The following is a 24575-nucleotide window of genomic DNA, read 5'->3' on the forward strand; positions in this document are numbered from 1 at the left end:
TGCGTTTTATCGAGTGGATGAAGGAGTATGTGCTCCAATTCCTCTCAGATGATGATGAACTAGCAACATATCAAGATTTGCAAATTTACCAACAATAAACTAGAAATTAGAGTTTTGAATATTTACCAACAAGAAATTAGTAATTAGAATGTTTAACATTAAAAAACTAACCTGTGATAAAATTTTGATGGCAATGGGCTGCAAGTGTTGGTATTTTTGACCATGGAAGTACCACCATTTATGAGCATCAGCATTGTTCTTGTCTTCAAGAGCCTCAATGCCACAATCATCGGTGCTCGCAAGACTCATAAATTCAGACCTCACTGCAGGTCGTAGGTGCTCAGGAAAGAGTCTTCGAAGGGCTACCTTGTACCATTGAGCAACTTTAGGATCTCTGTATGGGGGAACTCTAGTCGTACTCCCCTTGAGGACTAATTGGCTATAGAACCTGGGGCTCAATGCAAAGGCAAGTAGATGCAAAGGGGTAGTCATTTTGTTCCATGTCTCTATCATAATTAATTGTAGCTCCTTGAAGAACTTTTCATCAGGATCTTGCTCTTTCTCATTGATGATATTTCTAATGTCCTCAATCATGGAATCAACACCGTCATATACCTCACCCAAGCAAGGCCTATCCATGTCAGTGTATCGGATCATGCTCAATATAGGCTCGGTGATCTTCAGAAGGTACTTAGCACGATCCCACCAAGATTCATTTAGTATCAATCCCCTTATGTTAGTTGCCTTCGTACGGTACAATTAGCACTAGTTACCATTCTAGTCAATGCGTCTTTAACCTTGATAAGGCGCCTCAAAACAATGGTGTTGGAGGCAAAGCAGGTCTCAACAACCTATTTTAAAATCAAAACAATAATTAGATTAAAAATTTGAAAACATAGAAAACTTACTAAAGTGGCTAGATTTCTAAAACATGTTTAAATTTTAAACAATTCAACTTACCTTCAAGAGCTCCAGTTTCGAGAATTGTCTGAATATGGCTTGCGTCATATGGTGGTTCGTGACAAACATTTGGATCTCTTGTGCCTCTTCATACATTTTTTTTATCCACTCAACCTTAGTGCCAATGTTTTCTAGCATTAGGTTGAGTGAGTGCACCGCACAAGTTGTCCAAAAAATGTGTTCATACTGCTCCTTAACCAATAAGCCGGCAGCCCTACAATACTTTGCATTGTTGGTTATTACTTGAACAACATTCTGAGGGCCAACTTGCTCGATAGCTTGGATGAGAATGTTTGCAATGAAAGGACCATCCTTTACTTCTCTTTCACAATCCACTGCTTTTAGAAACATTGCACCTCTTGTAGACACTGCAAGAACATTCACCAAAGGACGGTTCCTTGCATTTTTCTATCCATTTGATACTATTGTCAATCCTGTTTCGACCCATGCATCCTTGATGGGTAACATGGCATTCTCTACACGGGTCACCTCATCGTCCAATAAAGTGGTGCGTACCTTTTCATACCCAGGGCCCTTGAACCTGCTTGGAGCCACATTAATTGCCCTCACCATGTATTGCCAATACGGTGAACGAACAACATTAAATGATAATCCATTTGCATAAACACATCTGGCTATGGCTTGATTAACAATGTCTCTAGCTTCATTTTGGAAGGATGTTTCCAAGGGTCCCACCACTATATTACTTACAATCTGTTGTTGAGGAGGACGTAAGAATGGATGGCCCTCCGCAGGTGGCTCATTAGGAGTGGTAGTTGAAGACATAGATGATGTTTTTCCTTTCTTTAGAGGCCTACCACTTTCCAACAGATGTGAAGCATTTGCCCTCCCAACAGCTTCCTCTGCTTGCTTCTGGTCTTGAATATATTTGTTTACGATGTGATTTCGAAGAAAGGTTTTATGTAGCATTCCGTTTACTCTTGGCTTCCCAGTGCAAAATTTGATGCCTTTTGAGGAATAAAGCACAAATGTGCTTTTACTCTACTGTAAGAGCTACTAAATTCCCCCTTGCAATGGCTGCAAATCCACACATAACCTCCTCCACCCACCAATGTCAAATCATTTGAACACGTTTCCAAAGTGGGGAACATCTGTCGACTTTGAACTCGGGATTATTGGCTACAGATGCACTTGCAGCCATGATAGAATCTACAAATAAATAAAACAAGTTACAACAATGAGAAGATGTAATAATCTCTGCTGGAAATGAAACAATAATCGAATATCAGGCTGGTGGAATTTCGTCAAACACTTACAGTGTAACCAAAGTCTTCAAACAAACACAATGCAATAACAAGATCTTTTACTGAATCTTAATTTAATACCAAGAATGTTTACTATAGCATTAACAGTGATGATTACACAATTCAGAATTAGAAGAAATAATATCAAACTTCAATTAATGGACTATAACCAGATTCAGAATTAATAGCTCTTGAACTACAGTCCGGAAGAATGTAATACAATTTAACATAATATCAGATATATGCAAACATGCTGAGATAAGAATGCAGATAGATACAAACCATACCTCTGGTGTATGCCAAAAAGTTCATTGTTGTTGCAGGAACTCGTGTCACCTATTCTTTAGCGTCTTCCAGTCAGTCGACTTCCCTTCTATTCATTTATACTTCCTACGAACTGGGGAACACTTGCTTGATGATGGAGAATGATATCTCATTGTTGAAGATGTGAGACCACTCCGTTATACGACTGCTGTGTGAAACCACTCTTGAAGACGTGAGACCACTGCTGAAGACGTGAGACCACTCCACTATACGACTGCTGAAGACGTGAGACCACTCCACTATATGACTGCCGCGTGAAACACAAACTGCTATGCGTAGAAATTGTGAAACACAAACTGCCACGTCTACAAAATGCTATGCGTGCGTCGTGAACCACAAACTGCCGCCGTCTACCACACTGAAAAGCAAAACCATAAATGTGAAAGCAAAACATTGTCTTAGACGCGATTTTAGGTTTAATGTTTCAATGTTTCATAATGTCAAAGGTCAAAAAGATGACGTGGCTCATAAATTCGTCCACATTTGCTATGCATTCGTCTTGGGGTCCGTCGACGTCAGAGACATTCGCTCCAAATTCCAACGCATTCGCCCAGGGTTCGAAAAAGCGAATTCACAGGAAATTTCAACGACATCAGATGAATTCGCATCGAATTTGAATCGACTTCAAATCTGAACGAATTGAATGTCGAATTCCTAGGTTTCTAAACAAATTCGGTAACTTAGATGTTGTGTTGTAAGAGGATTTAGTTGATACCATTCATAAATGATATTACTAGGCAGTGACAATATACAAGCTAAGGTCATACTTGTTGATTCAAACTAGAAACCTCATACCCCAACGGAAAGAGACAAAAACTGTTGGCATTTTCAAAGGTATCCAGATTCATCCAACTAATCTTACTTGTGAACTGTGGTCCTAAGCTTAAAAGACAATATTTAGAGTGACCTTTTTCTTGGATCTAGACTTCTAATGACTTGAATACAAGTAATATTTTTTGTAAGGACAAACTAAGGATTTGTTAAGTGCTTAAGCAGTGACTTGTGGTATTGGTTATTTACTATGTTCAATGGCATTTCGGAGATAGGGATGGCATTTTTGAGGGCTGTATGTCAAGAAAGTATCTGGGTCCCTGTTTAGTTGAAGTTTTGCTTTGTCCAACAGAACTCTGATTAGTCTCAATTGCATCTCCTTGTCAGTTTGCCTAACTTTTTCAAGATCAACATCCTAGCGTGCTGTTGGAGTTTCACTATGCTTAGTTGATTGCTAAACTTAAAATCTCAAGGCAGCTTTTTTGTTTGTTCGGAGTTAAATCTAGTGTTCTTGCAATAGTGGCTGAATCTGTCGTAGTCTTGGTTTGTTGAATGTAGGACCTTGAATTTGGAAAATTGAAGCCACTAATCTCAGAGTACAGTTGTCTCCTCACTACTATACATCTTATGGAGGGCCTTCATAAATCCCCCATTACTTATCATCTTCAAAAGAAAGAATTTAGAGAGTTTAACATGTATACGACCTGGGATTAAGAGCATAGGAAACTGTTTCAAGAGGGGTCTTCATTGTTCTACGACCCCCATAGAAATGTAATCTAGGACCTTTCTTGGGAATTGCTTGCCTCATTTAATCAAGAATTCTATTAAAAGTCTCATGAGTCTTCGAGGCTTTCAGAGACTATATTTGCATACCTAAATACCCCCACAAGAAGTGATATGATAGTGCAAATATATCTACAAGCAACAATTTAAATTTCAAATTAAATTTTAAAAATTAAAAACAAAATATGAACCTAATTACTAGGTAAGATTTTTCCAAATATTGGATCATCAAGTATCATTAGGCACCATTTCTCTCATCTTCTTTCCTTTTTTCTTTGATTGATGGACTTTTTGCACTCTTTACAAATTTCCAGCAATTGTAGAACCTGCACTTCCAACACCCTGTCTTGTAAAACAAAATAGCTATGCATAAGGTCAAAACAATGCAAGTAAAGGGTGATAGTTATGCATAAAAAAATGTATGTCTTTATTTTAATCAGTGCTATCTTCACCCAATTTATTTTGCCAATGTATTTTAAACCATTATTCGGAGCATGTACACAACATGGAGTCCAACAAATGTGCTGGTATACCCAGTCAATCATCAAACCAACTAACTTACAAATATGAGCTAAATTTGTTATGACTTGCAAAGGGGTAATCAACATCCTTACATTTCTTAGAGTGGTCAATGGTTCTAAGAAAATATTAACGAGTAAGCCGTGTAACAATAATATAAATGAGTGGTTGATGTTGAATTCATGTCCATACATCCATGACAATGGAACAACCTGTACTCAATCTTTGTCAATAGATTGCAATGTTCTGGGTCAATGTTTTTTAGTAGTACTAGCATGTGTTAGCTCACTTTACCCAGCAAAATTTAACCTATAAACCTTTTTTTCCAATTATATATGTTTACAAACTCTAACCCCATATACACTTGCACATGATAAATGGCGTGCAACCCTACTACAGCTCCCATGATAAAATCAGTTTTGTGAATATGAAGCAACCAATGCTTGGTGCTGCTTTGTATTTTTATTCTTATTAATGCTTAAATTGGTGCCCAGTTTTAACTTTTTCTTTGTTAAGCTGTTCCACAGTTCCATTGATCTATACAAATTATATCTGGTCTCTGAAAGTGACTTTTGTTCTGTATTTTACTTTGTAATGAAATACCTGGCTAAATCCTGTTAAGTTTTTGACGATCCTGCCTCTTGTCCACATCAGGGCTTGGTTGGTTAAAGTACCCTTGTAACTTTAACATAATCATTGCTTTTGTTTCAAAATGTGCGTTGCTACTGTGGAGTTATTTTCAACTGTCACTTCTCTTGAGTGCCCACTTGCCGGGTTGTTAATTTATCTGTTTTTTTGTAGGAACACATTATTTTTTTCTCAGTTCAGCTGATGGTTCATTTTGAATGTTTACACGACATGCTCTCTATTTTGTACACACCAATCATGGAGCTCTTCTTTCTAACTACATGATTATTTCAGGTGGTTTTGGGTACGCTTTTGGCTGCCCTTGTTCCAGTTGTTGGGTTCAATGCAGTCATGACATCTGAGCATTTTGGATCATTTCTGGTTTGTTCTTCTTCTCCTCAGTTGTAAACATTATTTTTCTTATTTTAAAATTTCATGGTGATTTCTGCAATTGATCGACTTTTTATTACTGTAATTTGCTTTCAAAGGAGTGCCCTCATAATTGCAAATTTGCATGAAGTGAGCCAAAACTTTTAGGTTTCATCCTTAAATCAAGATTTTATTATTTTTTATTCATAAACGTTTAAAAAAGTAACAGCTTATAGCAATCAACTGAAGACATTCTTTGAGGTGAGTGGATTGATTTTTTTAAGAAAAACAATTTGATAAACTGTTTTTGACATGGAAAAACTTATATTCTAGCATAGTCATTAAGTTTTTCAGCAATAAAATAGCTGTGAAGAAATCACTTGGCTAGGAATAGCTTAAACTGCTATCTAGAGATCAATTGCGGAGGAAGATGTGAAAAAAAGAAAGACAAAAGGAAAGAATAATAGAAGTATCAATGTAGATCATAAAATTGTTTACAGATTTCATGACAACCATGTGAGTTTCAAAGACATTTCTCTCTCATCCCTACAGCAGGACAAATAATTGTACTTCCACTGCTGATAATTTTTAAGGAGTGCTTTACAACAATTCAGTCAAATATTTACAGCTTATCCTTGTAATTTTCAAACAAAAATATATGATGTTTCATTACTAATATCATCTTGAGTGACAGTTTTTGAAAACTTCTCTTTTCGTACATCCCTTGTTCTTTATGTCTACAACTACTCTTGCATAGCAATGAAGTCTTGTAAATTCTTTTTCTCCATGTCCACCATGCCTTATAGGCTTATGACACGGCCGTTGCTTTTTGACTAAGAGACTTTTCTAAAAAAATATTTTTTTATCTCCCATATGCCAGCCCTTATAATAGGTTCACCAAGACTCAGCTAATGCGGAAATGCCTACTCTTTATTAGGGTTTCATCAGCAAAGCTTTCCTCCCATGCACTTAATTGCACCTCCTACGTATTTAATTATCCATCCTCATTCCTTTTCCTCTTGTTCATGCACATAGAAATACTAAGAACTCCCATATGTATAATATCTGCAATAAATCCAAGCCTTCATTATCAGAAATGGGAATCAGCCTATACAATGTTATTGAGATCAGCAGATACTTAACCTTGTTTAGAGTTTCAATTTGCCTAAGAACTTAATGGCTAGTAAAACTTCCGCGTACGCAAATCTCATGGATTTTGAGACTGAATAGAGCCTGTTGATAGGAAACTTATATGAGATGCTAATCTACACTGTCTAAGATGGAATATTTGTCCCAAAGCAGGTCAGAGATTCCATCTAGTTGAACCCAATCCGAGCTTTAGTCCCAATATTGCTAGCATCAGATGTAATAACAACCCTCTGATGTGCTTAAGTCATTTCAAGAAAACTTGACAGTGATGCATACTAGACAAGAGCCTTAAAGAATCATGTCAAGACTTTAAGAGTTGAATATGAATAGTGCAATACACCCTTTATTGGTCATGCAATTTTTTTTTTTTTTCAAACTTCTCAAAGCTCTTCTTAAGAAAGCCTTGTGATGCACTAAGATGGTATTATTGCATCTTATTGCTCTTGCTTTTCCTAGAACTGGTTATCCTTATACTCTGCTACATTTTTGATTTGTTCAAACATGCTTCTGCTAAACAAATTGCTTTACAAAACCACGTATCTCTCTCTAATGTTTGGATACCGTTTGGTGTTCCTGCTGCCTTCTGACCTATGTTTGTACTTTTTGTCCCTTAGGCCCATTTGTGGTCTCTTGTTGGACATTAATATTTATCTTATCTTATCTTATCTAATGTTAAATTCCCAGATTGATGACTTAAACCCTCAAAATGCCTCAAGGGTGGGTCCTATTTCCTCCTTTCATCCTTAAACTACTTGAGATATCAATAGCATCAAGGATACTGATACCAGTCGCTTCAATGCTCATCTTCCTGCAAAAAAGCTAATTGACAGAAATGGGAAGGATAAATGACAGTTTGAAATTTCAAATTGCAACTTTGTGAATTATGCATCCGTCATTCTTCAATATGCAACACCGAACAAAATATGCCACATTCCCAACAATTGTTACCTTTAGAATGGCTGAAAATGCTTTCCGTCTTTTAGGAATACATTGTCATTTGAACCTGGTGGTGATAACCATTTGAATTTGTTTCCATGTTAATATTATGTGATGGCCAACGTAACTGTATTGTATGGTTTTACTGTGGCATCATAATGATAAAGTAACACTTATGCATCATAACTTGAAACCACTTCATCTGTTATACATCATACAAGTCTCCACTGAAGAGATATGGATCTTCTTACGGCCCTGCTGTGAAAATTTACTTTACATAGTTGTAGTATCTCTTTGGTTCAGTGGCTTTGGGCAAAATCAAATACCAACATCAATGCACCTACACGATCTTTTATTCTACTATATTTCTCATGCATCTCCAATAAGAATATATTTGTGGACAAAGTAAGCGCGGGGTTATTCAATACAGAGCAGCATTTCAATTTTGAGCTGATGGGGCACAGTGCTTAAACACATGGCCGTGCTTGTAATTTTCTCTACTATATTCTCATGTATCTTCAACAGGAATATATTTGTGGACAAAGTAAGCATGGGGTTATTCAATACAGAGCAGCATTTCAATTTTGAGCCGATGAGGCACAGGGCTTAAACACATGGCTGTGCTTGTAATTTTCTCTACTATATTTCTCATGTATCTTCAATAGGACTATATTTGTGGGCAAAGTAAGCACAGGGTTATTCAATACAGAGCAGCATTTCAATTTTGGGCTGATGAGTCACATGGCTGTGCGTGTAATTTTCTCAAGACCAAGTTTGATTGTTGAGTATTTCAATAGGGGGTATGCAGTGGTCCCTGGTCATAGATGATTGCGTTTAATGAGCTATTTCATTAAATTATGGGGGAAGTCATCCCAGCTTAATGTTAAAATCTCAGTAGTGTTTCTGACTGCAGGGTGTGACCTAACAAATTATGTTTCTGGTAGGAGTTGAAAACATAAGATAACGACACTGATAAGAATCAAATTAAGCTCATTAAATATTTTTAACAACTTTAACAAAAGCCACTGGCTTTATTGTGGGTTTACTGGTTGAAGAAGTAATTTGTGTGTGTATTTTCATCGGGCAATTTGAATGGTTTTGTATTTATGTCAGAGGTCTAAACATTAGGGGAAGCTCATTTTAAATGTAATTCAATTTGTGCACACTTTCGTGCAGTTTCTTAATGGTTTGTATTTGTGTGCAGGTATTTATTATACTTAATGTTGTAGCACTGGGACACTATATCAAACGTACAGTGTCAGCTAAGATGTTTAAAGTGGCTATAACACTTGTGATTTCTACTGGCATGTAGGCTTTCCTGCCTTCTTGTTTCTCCTGTACAGTTTTCTTTGGTTTTTTTTGGGACATTTGTTGACACAGTTATTAATTCTTGTGCCATCAGAAATGTTTGATTTTTCTATAATTTATTGATTCACATTGAACTTGAAAATAGAAATAGTAGCATGAAATGTTTGTCAGAAATATTCTTTCTTACTATGTTGACTACACAAATTGATACGAAAGGTGGTCTTTTTCACATGATACCAACATTTAGTATTAAATAGCTGATCATATTCAGCAGCATACTTTGTAATAATATTTATTTAAAACTTGTCTACTTCTGGTTAGTTACAATGTTATTTTAGGATAACCTTTAACTTGCATATAATATTATGATTGGGATACATGTAAACCAATTGAAATGGGGTACAAATTGATAGCTTGGATTAACGTGGGTAATACACTATATCACATGATACCTACATATAGTATTAATTTGCTGATCATATTCAGCAGCATGCTTTGTAATAATATTTGTTAAAATTGATGATCAGATTTAACAATGGAAGTTTTGCTTCTCTTTATACTTTATTGGTGCTACTTGTTATCAATATAGAATTTAATGCTTTTAGTAGATAAGTCTGATTGCAGACTGTATTATATAATTATACTACATAATTGTTTTGATTGCAGAAGACTATTACACTTAGAAAACTTTAGTATTTATTGTTCATTTTGTTCATTGTCTCTCGGTCTGCACTCTGCAGACATAGAGTTGTAGAGTGGGACATGTGCACATGGAGGCATGACTCCCTGTGAAGTCATGTTCTTTGTGGACTTGACTTCACATGGAGTCATGTCTCCACGTGGACATGGCTCGATGAACAGTCGTCCAAAACATAATAAAGTCCGCCTCAAACCATGACAACGGTTAACATGTTTTTATTGTTAGATATGGCTTTCAATCAGTCTATTCTGTAATAACCCCAATAGGTTATAACTTCTTCCAACACCAAAAATCTTTATACTTCAGTTGTTTGACATTTCGTCAAACACTTTGCAAGCAAGGGTCCTCTGACTGATATAACTTTTCAGATTGCTGCAGTGATTCTTGTTTGGATTTGCCTCAAAGAGAATGCTTACAAAAGACTCCAAATTGTTTAAACAATGACCTAACATAAATATGCAACTAATTTTGACAATAGTGAATGCTTATATGAGTTCTAATCATGAAAATGATCACCTATAGCCAACTGGTATTTTAACAAACAGTTGGTATGCAAGCTAACTAGCTGATAAAAAAATGATATATTAACGCTCAAAGACAACTATTAATGACCAGCAATTGTATCTCCTTAATTGAGAATGAGTATCCAATACAATATTCATACTAAGTTAGCCAAGACTCTTGGCATTTACAAAGATATCAAAATATGATGATTGCTGGTAAAGTAATATGCACCTAAAAACTGCCAATGAAAACTAATGCAACACTAAATATCTAACTTCAATACTCCCCTACAACAGTACGCTAATCACATGCATGATTAAATACAACTAAAGCCATGGATAGCTGATACCATTGTGAGGAATGTAAAAATGAATGATGTATCTATTAATGAATGATAGGTTTGATACGAAATGACAATTACAACAGCACTCTATAGTGAAAGGCAACTATGAAAATACACAACAGACCTGGCATAGATGTATTGCAATACCACTGAACAGAAAATAACCTCCTCAAGTGCCCAAGTCGTGCCTCTCTAGCTGCTGCCCCTGATTGTAGATGGCTGTAATAATTTTCTTTGCTTTTTCGAATGCTTTTCCGAACCTACTTTTTCGGCTTGCTTTTTCAGTTCTGCTTTTTTCGGCCTGTTTTTTTGGACTGCTTTTTCGGCTGGCTTTTTCGAACTGCTTTTTCGAATTGCTTTTTCGGCCTGCTTTTTCGATCTGCTTTTTCGGCCTGCTTTTTGTACTCAAATATTTTTTCTCAATGTAACACAAATAGAAGACTGAAGTATCTTCCTCCCAGCTGCAATAATTCAAGTGATATTTCACACCCTCAAAATTGCGTACCAATTGAGAGTTTTCGTTCTCAATGGCCACAAATGTTTTTTCTCAATGTAGCACAAATAGAAGACTGAAGTATCTTCCTCCCAGCTGCAATAATTGAAGTGATATTTCACACCCTCAAAATTGCGTACCAATTGAGAGTTTTCGTTCTCAATGGCCAGTCGTGACTATTACAGAAACCCTAGGCTCCACAATGCACATCAACAAACATCAACATCAACAACAAATAATCTGGATGATTAGAATGAAGCTCGGGGTGCCTATTTATTCTTTTTCCTCCACTTTCTCCAGAAGATTCTAGAACATTATTTTGTTTTATCTAATAAGTGACTTTATAAAATATTTTATAATTCAAGTCACTTTATTAAATTAATTAAATATAAAGTTACCTTTTAATATCTATTTATTTGATAACTTTATAAATAATTAACTTAATACCACTTATTTATTTAATTAAAATAATTAATTAGTCATCCTCATAAAATATTCATTATTTTGGATAACCTAATTAATTAAATTAATTAAATCAAATTGCCTCCAAAATGGGGACATGACATATTCATAATTGATTTAGTTTAAAATGTTTTATTAATATGCTTTATAATAGTAGTTACACACACATAAAAATTTATATTATATTATATACATAATTAAACAATCTCATTCATTATAAAAGCATATTAAAAATTCAATTTAAATTATTTATATGAAGACACTTATTAATATAATCATTCTTCTATTTTATATATATCTAAGAATGATTTGCTTATTAATAAGTTATCCGACGGAAGCTACAAGTCATTAACACTCCCTCTTAGCTAAGGAGGATAAAAGAATAATAACATTAGTTATAATGGCATGTCCTATTACGATAATAGATAGTTTTTATTATCTCTGCTTATTATCTAATGGTTATCTATTGTAATCTTCTGTAAATGTTAGAATGTTTCTAATATTTAGTTTTCTGCTTCTAGAATATAATATTTCTATCGTTTACGATTTTTCTTAAGGAAACATTGTTCAGTCTCTTGTATAAATTGATCTCTTGATCATTGTTAATAAGAAGCCAATTCTCTAAATTATAAATTGATCTCTTGTATCAGAGCCAATACTTCAATTTTTTTCGAAAATAATTATAATTTCTTAGTTGAAATTATTTGCCTTTTATTTTTGAAATTTTTTACATGCATATTTGCTTCCAACTCTCTCTACAATCTGACTAGGGTTTCTGTTCTAAGAGATCAGAATCCGTCAACTTCTGGTTCGGTTTTGCAACCCATTTTTGTTCAGATTTGTTTGCTTTTTTTACACATTTCTGCCATTCTTTGTGTGTTTTTTTGCAGCATAGCCATTTTTGTTCAAAACCCTAATTTTTTGTACAAGATCAAAATTTCTTTATAAAGTTCTTGGTGGGTTTTTGATATCTCAACTAGGTTGTCGTCCCTTTTTTTTTGGGTGCCTTGATTTTCATGCCAGCCGATCAAGAAACCAACAACATTTTCTTTTTGGGTTTTTCGAGCTCTCTTCCGAGTCAACCTTCAAACTTTCTAGGTCTCTACTTTTTGAGGGTTGCATGTACTTGCATGTTGTTTGCATGTGTTGCTTTACCATGCAAAGTCTCGTGTTTGACTCCCTTAAAAATTCTGGTGGGTTTTCATAATTTTTTTTTCTAAAAAGAAAATTAAAAACTTGACGGGCTTTCGTTTTTTCCCTCTAATATAGTTTTTTTTATGGGTTTCTATTAATTTTCCCTTAATAATTTTCAATTCTGTAATTCACAAAGTTGTGTGGGATTCCTTTGTGGGTTTGTAATTTTTTAGCTGTTGGGTTTCACCATTTTTCTTAAAAAATGAAGCTTTGTATTGTCACGTTTTGATTGTTTTTTCACCTTAAAATCATGTCAGGTTTTGATTGTTTTTTCACCTCAAAAATCATGTTGGGTTTTGGTTGATTTTTCACCTCAAAAATCATGTTGGGTTTTGATTGATTTTTCACCCAAAAATTGTGTTCATTTTTTTTGATTTTCTTATAAAAATCATGGCTTTTGCGGTTATTTTTGGAGCATTATGCTCCTTTGCAAATTTGGAGCATTATCCAAAGTACCATAACCAGTCTTCTTAACAAACATCCTTTGCTCCAGATTCAGAAGGCTCATGGAAAAAGAACATTCAATGCAACTATTGCCACAAGTTTGGGCATATGAAGGTTGAATGTTGGAAGCGCTTAGCTTCCCTATCTAAGCAATCTGGTTCTTAGCGCACAACGAATAGTACAGAGCCCCTTGAGTAGACAAAATCTGCCTTTTATACTTTTTGACAGCTTAGTGCTTTGGATAGATTAACCTTTAAGGGAGGATATTATGATAAAAAATAGTTTTTATTATCTCTGTTTAGTTTCTAATGGTTATCTATTGTAATCTTCTGTAAATATTAGAATGTTTCTAATATTTAGTTTTCTGTTTCTAGAATAGAATGTTTCTATTCTTTATGATTGTTTCTTTAGGAAACATCGTTAAGTGTCTTGTATAAATTGATTTACTTGATCACTGTTAATAAAAAACAAATATTTTCCAATTACAAACAAATATTTTCCAATTACTTCGTAATATGTTTATGAAAATATTTGATCAGGAGATATTCGCAATGCTGATATCATCTCTTGCTATCAAGATTAATGGCCTACAAATATAAAGTCACATGATATTTACCAAGTACTCAGAGTAATGGTCTTCGAATATCAAGTCTCATGATATTCACCAAGTACTCAAATGTTCATAAGGTATGTGCACATGTATCATGGTTTGTTCACAGATTTTAATCCACCATGATATATTTATGCAATGCAACTCACAGATATCTATGTGACGATATCTATCTCTTAGTTGATTGATTTACAAGATATAATCTATCATGATCTGCTTAGATATCAACCATGTGGTATCCATCATGATAGAAGATTAAGTTATTGTAAGATAGTCACCTTGCAATAACTTCTACAAATACAAGTGATAATCATTTAGAAGTTGTCACTTCATGAAGTATACAGGGCCCAAGAAATCATGAAATAACACATGATTAAAAAATAGCTTCATTAGTACAATAAACAAAGACGTCGAGATTCTTGCCTCAAAAGTATTCCACATTCGTTTTCGCAAGAGGTTTGCTAAGGATGTCTGCTATCTGATTACCTATACTAACATACTTCAGCTCAACTACATTCTTCTCCACCATGTCTGGGATGTAGTGATATGGTATCTCAATGTGTTTTGATCTGTTATGAAACATTGGATTCAAGGAGAGTTTGATACAACTTTGGCTATCACAATGAATAATGGTAAGTTCTAGTGGTATTCCAAATAGCTCAACTAGAAGTTTTCTTAACCATACTGCTTCTCATGCTCCCATAGATGTTGGAATAAAGTTAGCTTCAGTGGAGCGCTGTGCTATTGGTGATTGCTTTCTACTAAACCAAGATATCATCCCTAATCCCAGGCTAAAGCAACACCTTGAAGTGCTTTTCCAATCCAATGAATTTCCTACCCGATCAAAATCAGTGTACCCATGTAGATTAAGATCTACATCTTTATATCTTAAACCATATCCAATTGTGCCACAAAGATACCTTAAGATGTGTTTGGCTACTGCTATGTTTACTTGCTTAGGTTCACACATAAGTTGGCTAAGTGCATTTACTGCATAACAAATATCAGGTTTGATGTTCACTAAGTACATTAGGGAACTGATAATTTTTCGGTAGAGAGTTGGGTAAGAATTCTTTGAGTCTGGAGTTGCCTCTTTTAACTTGTGTAAATTTGTGTCCATAGGAGTTTACATAGGTTTGCATTCCATCGTTCCAAATCTTTTTAGGATGTCAATAATATACTTACCTGGATTTAGAATAATTTCATTTGTATGTTGCCATACTTCTAAATCTAGAAAGTAGTGAACAATACTCAAATCATTCATGTCAAATTTGGATGCAAGATCTTGTTTACACTTGGATATGAGGTGATCTTCTCCCGTAATCAATAAATCGTCAACATAAAGCACCAAAATCAGCTTATCTACATTTTGTGTTTTGAAGTATAGTTTAGGATCAGTGTTACTTGGGGAGGTGCCCCTAGTATATTTTCAGCCATCCCCATCCCGAAAACGTCTCAGAGATTTGTGGACTTTGACTTTGACTTCTAAAACAAATTAGACTTTGACTCTCAAAGTAACACAGATTTGGCATATGAATTCTGTTGATTCCATTTTTTAAGGTTCTATATGTATAAGTACATGCTTTATCCATGTTTTCATATAAATATTTTAAATTTCTCTATATATTTTCATTTTCTCTATTGGTATATAGCTGTCCCCCTTTGTCCCCAGTGTTGGCAAATTTTTTTACCGTCTCGAAAACCTGTCTTGTTGTCCCCTACCGTTTCCGTCCCAGAAACTTGGGGGAACATAGGTTAGGATCTGTATCATTTTTGGAAAAACTAAATTTTGATAGTTAATGATCTATCCTTCCATACCAAGCTTGGGGAGCTTGTTTGAGGTTGTATAAAGCTTTCTTCAGTTGTAATGGACACCCTTGGATGTCCCAACTAACTAAACCAAATTGCTGAAAGGAATTATGTCAAACAGTTTGCATTCAACTTCTTAAAACCCCTTATAACTCTGAAAATCAAACGTTTATTTGTTTGTTGTGTTTCGTGCATGGAATTGGTATCATACAACATAAACAAGAAAGAAACTACAACAATATGCAAAGTGGAAATGAACTGCTGCTAATAAAATGTTATTTTCAGAATTCATAAAACCAAATACATGGCAGATTTATCAACTCACTAATTACTTCAGCAACATTGTCATAATACTCCAGCCCATGCTTACGAACTTGCTGCTACAATACTTTGTCCTCCAATCAATCCACTACCTTCATAATACCATTCCCTCCAAGCAGCATAAGCGTCGGACAAGTAGTGAAGAAGATATGAGCAAAATATCAAATCTGCCTGTAGCCGGAAATGCAACTAAACTGCCTGATAATGAAGCCAATAAGAAAGAATTCCAAAGGCCAAACCCCAAGGGAATGACGTCTAGAATGTTACAAGAGAGGATAGACGTCCTCAAATGCCAAGAACAAAGCTGCAACTCGCACACCAATTTCTTCTCATATTCAACCTATCTAATGAAGCCACAAATGCTTCCTTTTATTCTATTCCCAAAGGTTCGCTCAACTCATATGGGCAATGTGGGATAAAAGATGTGTAATATATAAAACATATATTAAAATACCCCTTATGTCTCCCTTGGGTACACATCACCATAAAATAAATATTAAAGTAACACTTAAATATTTTACAATTAAATTAGACGTTACTTTTATAAAACTTCAGGCATTAAAATGTATTAGCAATCAGACTCCGAATAATGCGAGTGATAGCTCATCGGAAAGCTCTCACCGAGGAGTATCGAATCCAATCACCAAAATTGACCTGCACTGTGTCCTGCCGACTTACTAAAAATAGTAAGTATGCCTGAAACTGAGTAAATCAACTTCGTTTTGGCCCAAACTGGAAATGACTAGGCCAAAACACTCCAGGATCCCATTAAACCCTTCGATAGCCCTCGGGACCATGTAGAACAAGGCTAACGCACACACACTTGGTCAACTACTAAAAGAACGTGAAGGCCAAAAGATGGGATCATTACAAATCCGCCCTCCTTGAAATTGCTTGTCCTCAAGCAATTAAGTAACATAATGGACTCCAACCTCCACCTGGATCCCAATATGTGATATCCATATGGAAGTTAAACCAACTACAAACCCGCATCATTAGGACCAACCCCTGTAGCCTAGCATTCAAAACTTGTGTTGATGAAGTCAGAATGTCATCATAAGGCAACTCCATAGAAGATCTATGAAACGTCTTCTTCCCTTTATCCATCCACATAATATATATTGGACTGGAAAGCATATTATCACCATCATGCATTGAAAAAGATGTAGTTGTAGGTGAACCATATGTACTCATGTTAACTGTATCAACAATAGGTGTTGCCGCATCGAAATATATGGACATAGGAACAACATTAACATTAAACTCCTCATTGGATGCTTCAACTGACATAGAAGTGGCTGCTGATATGATAGTATCCTCGCATTCTCCTAATTCCACTATTGCTACGTCATCATCCCCTGACAAGGCTTCATATGTGGTCTCCTGACTTTGCACGTATGTCTCTACTGACTCTGTCGAAATGCCCACATCACCAACATCATAGCTGGCTGGCTCTATACGTGTCTCGATCCCACCTGAGAAATCGACTACCTTCTGCTCTGGAGCAACATACAAATCATCAATGTTGATGCCCATCTGTCTAGCCATAAGCTGCAACATCATATCCATTTGCCTATTCTGCTCCTGTTGCATACGTTGCCTCTTCTCTAATGTACCCAATAACTGTCTGAACATCACATCTTGATCTGGACTAATATACATCTTTATCCGGCTATCAATATGATCTCCACAGGATGGCAAGATTTATAGCTCTGATACCACTGTAATGGGCACCCACCAGTTATAACTTTATGAAAGACTTTGCAAGGAAGCTCTGATACCACTGTAATGGACACCCAGGAATGCCCAAAAGCTAAATCAACTGCTGAAATTATATTAATGCTGAGAGTGCTGCAATCAATTACAAAGAGATGTATTCCAAAGGCCAAACCCTAAGGGAATGACGTCTAGAATGTTACAACAGAGAATAGACGTCCTCAAATGCCAAGAACAAAGCTGCAACTCGCACACCAATTTCTTCTCATATTCAACCTATCTAATGAAGCCACAAATGCTTCCTTTTATTCTATTCCCAAAGGTTCGCTCAACTCATATGGGCAATGTGGGATAAAAGATGTGTAATATATAAAACATATATTAAAATACCCCTTATGTCTCCCTTGGGTACACATCACCATAAAATAAATATTAAAGTAACACTTAAATATTTTACAATTAAATTAGACGTTACTTTTATAAAACTTCAGGCATTAAAATGTATTAGCAATCAGACTCCGAATAATGCGAGTGATAGCTCATCGGAAAGCTCTCACCGAGGAGTATCGAATCCAATCACCAAAATTGACCTGCACTGTGTCCTGCCGACTTACTAAAAATAGTAAGTATGCCTGAAACTGAGTAAATCAACTTCGTTTTGGCCCAAACTGGAAATGACTAGGCCAAAACACTCCAGGATCCCATTAAACCCTTCGATAGCCCTCGGGACCATGTAGAACAAGGCTAACGCACACACACTTGGTCAACTACTAAAAGAACGTGAAGGCCAAAAGATGGGATCATTACATCAGTCTGCATACATGAGATTGTTTCTCATGTACCAGGGTGCTCTAAGTATACTTCTATCATTCCATTTAGGAAAGCAGTCTTTACATCCATTTGGTGAATCTTCCATCCCTTTGAAACAACAATAACAATTACTATTCTAATAGAGGTATATCTGGCAATCAGAAGAAAAAAACTCTTTTATAGTCAATGCCCTCCTATTGAGAGAATCCCCTTGCAACAAATCTAGTCTTGTGTTTTTCTATGCTTCCATCTACTGCACGTTTAATTCTAAACAAACACTTGGATGATATAACCAACTTGTCTTTGGGTTTGGGAACAATATCCCATACATCATTTTTGAGAATGGAATTATATTCTTTCGTCATAGCATCCTTCCAAGTTTAATGTTGAAGGGCTTTCTCTACATTTGAAGGTTTTGAATTTGAAAGTTCACTCATCAGTGCAATATAACTAGAGAATATGTTTGGCCTTTTTCTTTCCGTAAGAGATCTTGGAGGAGCTGCATGTTTTTCTGATTCTTCAATCATTTTTCTGGGTCATCAAGGTCTTCTCTTATTTTCTCTAGGTACATTTGTTGTATCCATAGGTTCTATGAGGTTATTGTCTTCTATTTAATTCTCCCTCTGAATTTCAAGATAAATCCCTTTGAAGATCTTTGTTATTTAATTCATTTTCATCCTTGGATCTTTCAAATGCAATTTCCTCATCAAATATTACATCTCTGCTTAGTTCAATGTGTCTTTGTCCAGGGATGTATATTCGACAGGCTTTAGACCTTTGATTGTACCCAACAAGAATTGCTCTTTTCCCAAAAGGCTCTAATTTAGTTCTTTTCTCTTTAGGGATATGAATGTAAATAGGGCAACCGAATATTCTCAGGTGACTGATGTTAAGTTTCTTTCTAGAGAATGCTTCTTTAGGAGTTTGTTTTCAAGATGAGAGTGAGGGCATCTATTTTGAATTTATACAACAACACTAGAGGCTTCGGACCAAAGGTGGGTTTCTAAGTATTGTTCATGCATCATTGCTTTTGCAGCTTCAACAATAGTTTTGTTCTTTCTTTCTACAACACCATTTTGTTTGGTATTCTAAGGAATAGATAATTCCCTCTTGACCCCAACAATTTTACAGTTTTTTCAAAAGAATTCTGATGTATATTCCCTCCCATTATCTATTTTTAGGGCTTTGATCTTGTTTTCAGTTTTACGTTCTACTAGTGGTTTACATTCTTTAAATCTTATAAGAATTTCTTTGGATTCTTTACATTTTAGAAAATATATCCATGTCTTCCTAGTAGTCATCTACAAAGATAATATAAGTAAAAAAATCCTCCTAAAGGAGGGAACTGACATAGGTCCACATAAATCAAAATGAACAATTTCTAGTACATTTTTAGATTTGCTTTCACTACTGTGAAAGGTGTTTGGTATTCTTCCCTAATGCACTACCTTTGCATGTCCCTTCATGATCAGGTTCAAGTTTAGGTAATCTTGATACCATCTTTTCTAAAGAAGGTAACCTTTAGAAATGAAAATCTCCTAATCTCCTGTGCTAGATTTTATTTTCTTTAGTAGACTCATGAATTAATACTGAAGGTGGAGAAGTACATAGTTTGTAGAGGCATCCATGCCTTATTCCAATAATGTAGGCATTTTTTATGTTTGCGTTCTAGGGCCAAGCTAGGACTTTTCCATCCATGAAAGTGATTCTGTACCCCTTGTCCTCTTGTGCTGTAACTGAAGGTGGAGAAGTGCATAGTTTGTAGAGGCATTCATGCGTTGTTCCAACAATATAGGCATTTTTTTTATGTTTGTGTTCTAGGGCCAAGCTAGGACTTTTCCATCCATGAAAGTGATTTTGTATCCCTTGTCCTCTTGTGCTGTAATTGAAACCAAATTCCTTTTTATCTTGGGTACATATTGTACTCCAGCGAGTTTAGGTGAGATGCCTGATTTGAGGTTGATAGTCCCCTAGAAGTCTCTCAGTCCACGGAGATAGAGTTTATGTATAGAGTGGGACATGCCCACGAGGAAGCACAACTCTCCTAGAAGTCATTTAGTCATGTCCCTTGTGGAAATGACTTCACATGGAGTAATGTTGTTCAAAACATAATAAAGTCCACCCAAAACCATAACTACGGTTAACATGTTTTTATTGTTAGATATGACTTTCAGTCAATCGATTCATAACTGACTTAATTTAAAATGCTTTACAATAATAGTTACACACACATATATTATATTATATTATATATATCTTTAAAAAATCTCGTTTATAATACGCATATTAAAAATGCAACTTAAATTATTTATATGAAGACACTAATATAGTCATTCTTTTATTTTATTTATACATTGTCTTGCCTTGTATTTTTTTCTTCAGGATGCACTGATCTTCTACCCTTCTTTGCTTGCCTTGTGAGTACTTCAGTCTCACTTCTGCCTTGTTTTTCTAAACAACCTGTTTGTTGTTCCACTATCTTATCTGCAACTGTGTTCTTCACTAGCTTGCACTCTTCCTTTGAACAACAACAACACCAACAACTTCATTAATGAAGACTGAGTGCCTTTATACAATTTGCAATGTCTGGGTGCAGTTACTCAAAATAAAATCCCGCTCAATTTGAAATTTGAAATTCATACTTGAGCTATTCACAGAAAACCCATGACACCTACTAGTAGGGTCTACACTGGTAAACCTGCCAGTCTCTCTGTGAACCTAGATGTAACATCTGTCCTTTCATCCTTCCGCCACTTCAACTTGTATACCTGTCACATCAACTCTGACTGTACTTGTGTCTTGTCAAATCCATGTGACTCATCACAGATTATCCGTGATCAACTAACCTCTATGCCTATCTGTTGGTCGTGGCATATATTGTGTTACCACACATGTATATCGGTGCACTCTTCTACTGGTGGACGTACTACCTTGCAGCATCTTCATCTTTCATTGACTAGTTGCCAATCAATGACAACACATTGTTGTGTCAAGTGTTAGCCTTGCCAATTTACAAACTTCATACCAGTGAGATTTGTAAGCCCAACAGTTTCTGCATATGGCATGGCTAGTGGAAGTGGGATTTTAAATCATTGTGGTTCAAATGAAACTGAACCAACTATCGACTTTGATGGTCTTGATGAAGGGAACTCTGAAGATTATTTGAAATTGGTTCTAATTTTCATTGCTTATTGACATTTTACAAGTCCTGAATTATCAATTATGAGTATCATTGTTTTCACGTCTTATAATTGTAATGCATATATGTATATACATATATATCTATATAATACAGCCACACTGTACCCAAGGGAATTTTTCTTTTCTGAACCAGTATATCCAAATCCTGTACCTGTGCTTGGCCTTGTACCAGAATTGGCAACTTAGCTTAAAAGTGATGATATTGTTTGACATAACCCCCATGGGTAATGAGAGTGGCATATTTATAAGGCAAGTCAGATGTTTTCTGTACTTTTGACACGACTGATTTAGATCTCTAACATCATTGACCAAGAATAGAGTTCTAGGAAACTTTTGATGGAATTTTAATTGTTCAAAAGTATGCCAAGAATCTTTATAATTTCTGTTTTAATGATTGAATCTTGTTGCATCAGTAGTTGAAAACAAGATGATGCATCATTCTTTCTGAAGCTGATAAGCAGCTTGACATATCTTGCATTCACAAGCTCTCTTTGTTATGCTGTCACCAAAATCTCTGGGTTCAGGGGCTCAAGTAAAGTTAAACACTGAAAGATAGCAAAATGAAGTTTTGAGCTATTTGCAGGGAAAATTTTATTGCAGTGTTTTTTGATGCCACTATGGATGATTTTGAGCTTTGGATAGATGTATGACAATAAGTAGCTGATGTTAGAATGAACAAAATTGTGTACTAGGTTTCTGATTGTTATGTACTAGTTGACAGCTAGAACACAGTTGATAATTAAAAAAATATGTTGATGAAGAACCTCATCATAATTTGACATAGTATTGCTTCTTCTCTCCTTTAGATCAAATGGCATGGTTTTGCACTTGAAAGTTTATCCCTGTAGACCTTGTGCATAAAGTCATTCAAAGCCTAGGAGTTTTAATTTCAAACTAGGAAGCAGTCTCAGTTGATAGATATAAACATAAAGGTATTAAGTGCACACACTTGTGACTTAAAGAGCAAATGTAAATTAGTATCTTGTAAGCACAGGCACTTGTAAATTAAACAGCAAATGTGAATTAGCATCTTGTTATCTCAAGTTATTTGGTTACATAGTGGCCTTATCACATGCTAAAAGAATGGGAGGTGGCTAATAGAATTGTCATGTTGTATGAGTGGTTTTGTCATCTCTTGAAGTCTCAACACTATTGGTTTGCATAGTTGGCTGTAAGCCTGTAACCAATGGAATTGCATTTTATTCCTTCCATAATTTACTCCTCACAATAATGCTTTACTTTAGAAATGGGAACAAGTGTAAAATCATCTTTAGAATGAATCTAGAAATTACAGGTTTCAAGAGAAATCAAGTGTAGAGCCGTAACTGTTGAGTTAATTTAGACTCTTGTCAAATTGTTTTATTGAGTGATACAGTGCATGAGTGATAGAAAGCGATATTATTACATTACTTTAAGTTCAACGACAATCACATATCTGATGATTAAGGAGTTTTCTTATTAAGGATTTCAGTTTGTTGACATATTTTTCAACCTAAGAAGATAAACTAGTGATGAATCAGAAATACTTGATAGTACTAAATATTCATTGTTGTCCATACAGGGTTGTGCTTGTTGCATTGGTAGCGATATTGGTGGCATCAGTGGCAGGAAGTCCTACAAAGGGGTGGAGTGGACGGAGTTTAAGTCTTCTTGATCCGTAAGTTTCAATATGTTGTGCTTCTTTATATGAGTGGAAGGGCTGAACATGTCCTCATAATTATATAATATTTATGATTGGCCATGTTTAAATCTTTCTCTTTTCATGTAGTATATACAATTTAGAAGAGAGCAATGCTGCAATTAAAAAAATACAAACACCAGTTGTAAAATATTCAAACTCAGTCTATTCATTATTGGGTGAAATGTTAATCCAAGTACACATAATAAGACTTACCAACCAATAAATATTATAAGCTTAATGAGATTAGTTCAAGTTCTTTATAAAATTACAAAGCCAAAAGCTTGTTACACCCAACCCAGAGGGAAACCTGTATTAGCAAAGAAGTCCCAAATTTAATCTGTGTGGAACAATGGTACTTAGAGATAACATTGATGAATAATCCTACAACAAACAACAATGATGTCATCAGGAAGTGGTGCAACACAAGTTACTGACAAAGGTCTCTGAATTCCAGTTACTTATTGTATCTGACTGTTCTTTCAAGATTCAATTTAACTAATCCATTTGCTCGTGGACGTTAATACCAGTTGTCAGTTCAAATGTATTGATGAAACCTTTTAAGAATCATAAGAATCATAACTTCAACACTAACATAGTTGATGTGTGAACAAGAGATGTTCATACTTCGTATAGATGGACATGCTTTCTTTCCATAGCTCTAAAGATAGTTCATACTTTCAAAGCATAGCAGGGAAAAATCTTTTTAGGAATACATTAGTAAACCAAGAAGACTAATGTCTTTTAAAAACATCATGATTTAATCTTGAAAATTTGGTTAGTGTTAAGGTTAATAAGATGTCAAGTGGATGGAAAAATGGGATGTTAGCATGCAGGAATGTCCAAATAACCATGATGGAATAAAAAAGTCCGTGAAGGAAAAATACAGGAGTCTCATATGGTCAGAACAAAATGGGCACAAAGACGATATATCAAAGAATTTAACTCAATGAGAGACCATGGTGAGAACGCATACATAGGAGCAAATATCAAATGGAGAGCTAAAATGCTCATAGTGCAACTTAGGTCAAGCTCTCATCACTTGAGGTGCGAAATGGGTTGACAGATGATACCAAAGGAAGAGTGGGAGGAGAGAATATGTTTATTTTGCAACATGAGGGTGGGGGAGACTGAGCGACATTTTCTCACAGCAAACAATGACATCTGCTCCAGCTATGGGGATATTCTAGAAGCAGGCAATTTAGATATTCTTTTTGAGGCAACACAGCTACACAGGACAGAAAACTTAGCAATCAACATTCATTGTTGAAGAGCAGAC

At 35.4% G+C, this 24575-nt stretch overlaps 1 protein-coding gene across 3 annotated transcripts in view; it reads left to right on the forward strand.

Annotated features, from left to right (window-relative positions):
* Positions 1-24575, forward strand: part of STT3A (staurosporin and temperature sensitive 3-like A) — a 125646-nt gene that overhangs the window by 86141 nt on the left and 14930 nt on the right. For all 3 annotated transcript variants that reach the window (XM_089815272.1, XM_089815273.1, XM_089815274.1), the window contains exons 10-12: positions 5544-5630; positions 8908-9011; positions 23180-23275. In XM_089815272.1, the coding sequence (XP_089671398.1) occupies positions 5544-5630; positions 8908-9011; positions 23180-23275 (287 nt within the window). The remainder of the gene's footprint in view (positions 1-5543; positions 5631-8907; positions 9012-23179; positions 23276-24575) is intronic.

Source organism: Cupressus sempervirens, chromosome 2 (assembly GCF_028749045.1).
Source record: "Cupressus sempervirens isolate cs-2001-9-10 chromosome 2, ASM2874904v1, whole genome shotgun sequence".
Lineage (NCBI taxonomy): Eukaryota > Viridiplantae > Streptophyta > Pinopsida > Cupressales > Cupressaceae > Cupressus > Cupressus sempervirens.